Genomic DNA, 6,953 nt, shown 5'->3' with positions numbered 1-6,953 from the left:
ATTTTAAGTCCTGGGAGATTATAGAACCCAGAAACCTGAAGATCTCTACTGTTGATACTGTGTTGTCCAATATTGTAAGAGGTGGTAGAATAGGAGAGCTTCTCCTAAAATCTACTATCATCCTTACAGTTTTAAGAGTGGGATTTTCTGGGATTGTGGATTTAGGAATCAACATCTGTTGGAATAATGCCTGTTTGCTTGTTAGTCAAAGACCCATCAAGACATTTGCTCTTAATTTTGTTTTCATTCTGTTGCAGTTCAGATAACTTTTAATTCCACAGCAACCATCTCTGGTCCCAGCTTACCAGCAGAGTATTGCCTGCACAGCGCCCACTGGCACTGGGGCACCCAAAATACCAGTGGCGCAGAGCACACAATCAATGGCCAACGCTATGCCATGGAGGTAATCAATGCAGGGTGCTGGCAAAAATAAAATTACTAAGAGATGAATGTTTGGCTTGATGTAGGAGAATACAGGTAATTCTCAATTTATGACCACAATCTGAGACCAGAATTTCTGTTGCTGAGCAAAGTGATTGTTAAGTGGATCTCACCTGATGTGATGATCTTTTTTGACCTTTCGTTAAGTGATAGTGATAGCACTTAGGCTTATATACTGCTTCACAGTTCTTTACAGCCCTCTCTAAGCAGTTTACAGTGACAGCATATTGCCCCCAACAATCTGGGTCCTCATTTTATTGACCTTGGAAGGGTAGAATGCCAGTGAGATTCGAACTGCTGGCAGCCAGCAGTCAGCAGAAGTAGCCTGCAGTACTGCACTCTAACCATTGCACCACCACGGCTCAAGTAGTTCGCTGCAGTTAAGTGTCTCTTTCAGTCTTTAAGTGAATCCAGCTTCCTGCATTGAATTTGCTTGTCAGAAGCCAATTGGGAAGGTCACAAATGGAGATCACACGACTTCAGGATGTTGCAACTGTTATACTGTAAATACACGCTGGCTGTCAAGTGCCCAAATTTTGATCAGGTGACTGTGTGGATGATGATTGTAGGTGTGAGGACCAGTTGTAAGTTACATTTTTCAGTGACTTTGTAACTTTGAATGGTCACAAAGAAAATGGTTGTGAGTCAAGGGCTATGGAGATTCTCAGTCATCCAAGTCATGCTTGTCTCAAAGGTGCTTTTTCAAGGGGCAACTGGACTTTCTTGTTTCTCTTTGAAGATGTTTCTCTTTTCATCTAAGCAGCTTCTTCATTTCTTCAGAATGGTGGGGAACGACTCCCAGAAAGAGTGCTAATGACCAGATGACTGCAAGGAATATAAATCCTTTCATTCTCCATCATTCAGTCAGAACTGAACAAGCTTCTTGGATGAGAAGCGAAACATCCTCAAGGAAAAACACAGAAAACCCAGTTGCCTCTTGAAAAAAAGCACCTTTGGGGCATTCCTGTAGTGCTGATTACTTGACCAGCTATGATCAATTTACTATTCTGCAACCAGAATCTTTAACTGTGCTTTCTGCATTTCTACTTTGGCAGCTTTTTCATAAGCTATTATGTATGTTGCTGATAGTCCTCAGGGGAAGGATGTAAAAATCAGTAGATTACTTGTTAAAAAGGGAACACAACTACTGTCCTGATCACAACTATCTGAAGAGAACAGGTGGGAACTACAAGTAGCCAACCACTGAGCTTTATAGATTGTGTGTGTGTGTAGGATAGGATGGAATGATTGGCTGGGGAATTCTGGGAGTTAAAATCCACATGTCTTAAAATTGCCAGGGTTGAGAAAAACTGTTTTATACAGACAGTCCTCAATTTATGATCACAACTGAGCCCAAAATTTTCACTGCTAAGCGACACAGTTATTAGGTGAGTTTTGCCCCATTTTATGACCTGTCTTGCCACGGTTGTTAATTGACTCACTGCATTTGTTGAGCTAGTAGCAGGGGGTTGTTAAGTGAATCTGGTTTTCCCCATTGATTTTGCTTGTCAGAAGGTTGCAAAATGTGATCACATGACCCTGGGACACCGCGACCATCACAAACAGGAGCCAGTTGCCAAGCATCTGAATGTGACCGCGGGGATGTTGCAAAGGTCGTAAATGTGAAAAACGGTCACAAGTCACAAGTCACTTTTGTCAGGGCCATTGTAACTTCAAATGGTCACTAAGCAAACGGTTGTGAGTCGAGGGCTACCTGCATTGTTAACACTCTGTTTAAAATATTGGTGCTCATGCTCATTCTCCATTCTTGCACCAGATGCACCTGGTTCATACTAAAAACAACATGAGTTTAGAAGATGCGAAGAAGGATCCTCAAGGATTGGTTGTCCTGGCACTCTTCATGCGGGTAAGCAGCGCAAATGGTTGGCCAGGAAGAATGCCAATCCAGTGCTGGATTGGTCCAAGAGTATCTGTCCCTCGGGCAGCCTAGGGTGGCATCTTCCAAATAGGATGGGGATTTGACACGTTCAGAGAGAATTCCGTATACCACGCCTACCATTTATTTTCTGGGTTAATTTGCACGGACTCCTAGTTACTGGGGTCTGCTGCCCATCATGAGTTAAAAGCTTTCATAGAACCGGTTTAGTAAACCCTGGATAGACCAGGATATCAGCTTTAGTTGTCCTCATGTCACGTTCCCTACTAATAGAAAGAATTGTGTTGGTTAGTTTGGACACATGTTGGCAATTATAATACATGTGTCTGTCAACGTGTGTGTTGTCGCTGGGGTGGGAGGTAAGGGTGTATTATTTTATTTTTCCTCTTGCTATTTTATGTCACTTTTTTCAGTGCCATTGTCGGTGTATAGGGTGTATAGTGTATAGGGTCTCCTGCTGGAGTGGGGGGTTGGACTAGAAGACTTCCAAGGTCCCTTTCAGCTCTATTCTGATTGATTGGTCACTAAATGAATGGTTGTAAGTCAGAGACTATATATAGAGAGACATAAATGCAACTGTAACCCACTTTTGCGCTAGGCACATTCATGCTATTCTCTGCAAGCTGGCATCTCTAATTGAGAGACTATTTTGCAAGCAAAGCGCCTATTCCCTGCATCCCACCAACTATACAGTACATACAGTTTCTTAGTATAGCACAGGAGACCTTATATACTGTACTGTTTTCTTTCAATTTGCTACAGACATCCCAAAGGGTTTGCTATTTCACTCCATGGACCATTCTAGCCAATCTTCTCGTCAACATCCCAGAGAAAGGTGAGTCTCTGGATCTCCCCTCCCCCCCCAGTCCCACCCACTTCCCTAAAATAAAAATGAGGTGATGTTGTACCTGTCTCTTTTTTCTGGTTTTTCAGATGATTCTTGGGATCTGAATGGGGAATTATCTCTGGGTGGCTTATTGAAGACAGCAGATAAAAGCAGTTATTACCGCTACAGAGGTTCTCTCACTTCTCCAGACTGTGAAGAGTCTGTGATCTGGATTGTGCTTCGAAAACCCATTGGGGTTCATTCCCAAGTGGTGAGTGGATAAGATCTGATTCATCTCAGCTTTCAAGAATGGATTCTAAGATTCTCTGAAAATAGACTGGCCCTGATCCTCAAATGCTCAGATTCCTGAGTTTGTCACAAAACCGCTATGGATTAGGACAGAGTTGCTATAAGCAAATACTGTAGATCTAGTTTTGCACTTAGAGCTGGCCATGTCAGAAGGCAAAGAAGTGGCAGATACTGATGGCAGATACTGATGGGAGGGGGGACACAGAGAAGCATTGAAAGAGCTACAGGTAGCCTTAAACTTATAACAGGTTATTTTATGACTGTCAAAATTGTGATGGCCTCTGAAAGGTGCTTATGGCTTGTGTTGTAAAAATGTTGCAGAACAACCACCCCCAAGGTCACGTGACTGCATTTCCGATGCTTGGCAACTGCTCACATTTATGCCTGGCTGCAGGATCCTGCGGTCACATGTCCATTATTTTTGGATGTTTTTGTCAGTTTCAGAAGAATGGATTTGCTTAATGATGTGTGAAAAATTGTCATAAGTTACCTTTTTCAGTGCTATTGTAACTTTGAACGGTCACTAAATGTATATATACAGTATATGTATGGTGTGTGTGTGTGTGTGTCTATATATGTGTGCTGTGTATGTATGTGTGTGGTAGATGTATACTTTCTTAAGAGCAGACAACAGAATTTCATTTTTAATATGGGCCAGTGTGTTCATAGTAAAAAAGGACAATAAAGGTTTGTCTTGTCTTATAAATAAACTGTTGTAAGTTGCAGACTACCTGTATTCTTGCTCCACCGGGGCTAACACGTTTTTAGGTTATTGTCCAGGGAGTTGGCTGCCCTCCCCGAGTGAAAACATCCCCCATAAAAACCCCTTGTGGGAAAAGGTCTGCTAGGGATTCTCTATGGCCCACAATCTGTGTTTGGGTAATAGCAGGACCAATTGGACATACCTAGATCATACATACCAAGTTGTTGGTAGTTAAGGAGCAAAATTTGGAAAGCTCCAGATATATGTAAGTCTGCTGAGAACTCCAATTGATGGAATCACTTAGTGCATTTAAGCCCCAAGACCAGTGATGGCGAACCTTTTAGAGACCGAGTGCCCAAACCGCAATCCAAAACCCACTTATTTATCGCAAAGTGCCAGAGCCGCATCAGCATTGTGGTACCCTCGGGGGGGCAGGGAGGTGCCTCTGAGTGCCGCCTCTGGTACGCAAAAACCGGGGTGCAAAAATGGGCCACCGTGCTGCAAGGTGCAAAAATGGCTGCTGCCCCAATAATGGGGCAGGGCTAGTATCACACAGGCACTAGCCCCACATTTGCAGTGTGTGCGTGCTCACGGCCCCGTGCGTGCATGCACGCATGTAAAATGCTTCCCCCTCCCTTTTTTTCCAGTCCACCAATAGACAATGGTTATTGACCTCTGCTGTACCACCTCTACTCAAGCTTGCTAGTCGGCTGCTTTGCCTTCTTTGTGCTGAGCAGGGCTCCTGGTCCAGGTGGCAGTGGTGGTGGCACGCGTGCCAACAGAGAGGGCTCTGAGTGCCACCTCTGGCACGCGTGCCATAGGTTCGCCACCACTGCCCAAGACTTAATTATTTTTAGAATATACAGTAGTCCTTGACTTACAACTGTTCCTTTAGTGACTGTTCGAAGTTACAACAATACTGAAAAAAGCGACTTATGACTGTTTTTCACACTTACGGCCATTGCAGCATCCCATGGTCACTTCAGATGCTTGGCAACTGGCCCATATTCCTGGCGGTTGTAGTGTCCCAATGTCATGTGATCACCTTTTGCGACCTTCTGACAAGCAAAGTCAATAGGGAGTCAGATTCACTTAACAACTGTGTTTCCTAACTTAATAACCACAGTGATTCGCTTAACAACTGTGTCAAAAAGGTTCACAAAATCAGCTCTGGGCTGAAAGTCAGGAATCCCTACTTAAGACATTAAACATCTGTGTTCTGGGGAGATGAAGTAACTTTTCACTTTTTGCTGTCTTCTCCCTTCTTCTTCTTCTCTCCTGCCATTGGTTTTTTCCGTCTCTTTTTCCAGGTTGAAAAAATGACAAATTCACTATATTTTACCACCATTGAGGAAGACAGGCGAATGCAAAACAATTTCCGCTTTGTGCAGCCTTTGAATGGTCGAAAAGTCTATTACTACCAGAAGTTAAAACACTGAGTTATTGCCTGAAAAGGTGGTTTAGCATAATATTTTGAAGAGGACTTCAGATCCTCCTGAAGAAGACCTGGTCTTCGCATCTTGAATGTTGTGAGTCTAATTTTGCACAACATTAAATGAATGCAGTAATATCCACAAACTGTTTGTTGTGGTTTTTCAATAAAACGTGCATGTATTACTCTATATATTCGGTAGATACAAACTCACACCACGTCAGCCTATCTCTGTCACGAGACTCTGTCATGAGACTTAGTAGGAACTGAACGTAAATATTTTTGAAAAGAGGTTTAGGATGTAGTAGTGCCTTACCTACTCTGACTTCAAAGGCATCTAAAGTATAGTGTTTTCTAATAAAAAAAGGCAATTAACTCAAATCTAGATAAGATGCCATAACATTCTTCTGAGAGTGTCTTCCAGGTCCTTCTAATTTAGAAATTAGGGGATATGTACAGTGCAGATAGTCCTCATATAGCGACTGTCTCATATAGCAACTGTTCACAGTTATGATGGTGATAAAAAACGTAACTTTGTGATCAGTCCTCTCATTTATGACCTTCGCAGATCTGTAAAGCAAAGGAAAGCAGAAAGAAGATCATAAGCACATTTGGCGTTTTAATTAACGGCCGCTTAGCTTATTGGCTCCCTTGTTGATCTCAATTGTGGTTGCTAAACGAGGACTTCCTGTACAGTATTCCAGCGAGCCACCCTTATGGCGACACAGTTAACAGGTTGACCTAAGTTCAGGTCAAGACCAGGTTCAAATCACCACTCAGTCACAAGATTTATTAGATAATTACAGGTTGCTGACTATCCACACCTAACCTACCTCACAAAGTTAATCATGAGGACACAGAGGTTGGAATGGAAACAGATACAGTACAAAATGCTGATCTTCCTGAAAAAAAGATAAATATGCAATATCTAATGACAATAGCCATCCCAACAGATTCAGGGGATATTAAGAAGGTTGAATTATAGAATAGAATTAGAATTCTTTATTGGCCAAGTGTGATTGGACACACAAGGAATTTGTCTCCGCTTTCTAGTTCCTACGTAAATCTGAACTCCAGTATCTTGCAAATTCATCGTAACGTAACAGCCACGCCTCCTGAATATGATGAGCATGAACAAGATCATACTCAAAGTTTTATGGGATGCAATGAAATGTTACATGGTACATATAAAGTTGCTGAGTGTGCGTGCTCTATTATAAACGAGTCAGATGATGTCAACCAAGGAAAAAAACTCATTCCAACCCAATACAGTCGTACCTCGGTACTCAGTGGCTCTGAAACTGATCGAATTTAGTACTCAGTGCATTTTTGTCCCTGTACTCAT

General features: G+C 42.4%; 1 protein-coding gene across 1 annotated transcript; it reads left to right on the top strand.

Moving 5' to 3' along the window:
- The first annotated feature begins 359 nt into the window (after window positions 1–359).
- On the top strand, window positions 360–5,750 carry LOC107299787 (putative carbonic anhydrase 5). Its single transcript, XM_029286869.1, has 5 exons — window positions 360–403; window positions 2,219–2,308; window positions 3,101–3,173; window positions 3,272–3,435; window positions 5,487–5,750. The coding sequence occupies exons 1-5, from the start codon at window positions 398–400 to the stop codon at window positions 5,613–5,615; spliced, it is 462 nt and encodes a 153-aa protein (XP_029142702.1). The 5' UTR covers window positions 360–397; the 3' UTR covers window positions 5,616–5,750.
- Window positions 5,751–6,953: the final 1,203 nt, after the last annotated feature.

Source organism: Protobothrops mucrosquamatus, unplaced genomic scaffold, assembly GCF_001527695.2.
Source record: "Protobothrops mucrosquamatus isolate PMUCROS unplaced genomic scaffold, P.Mucros_1.0 scaffold5474, whole genome shotgun sequence".
NCBI classification, from domain to species: Eukaryota; Metazoa; Chordata; class Lepidosauria; order Squamata; family Viperidae; genus Protobothrops; species Protobothrops mucrosquamatus.
Note: the sequence above shows the minus strand (reverse complement) of the source record. Positions and strands in the feature narration are given on the sequence as shown.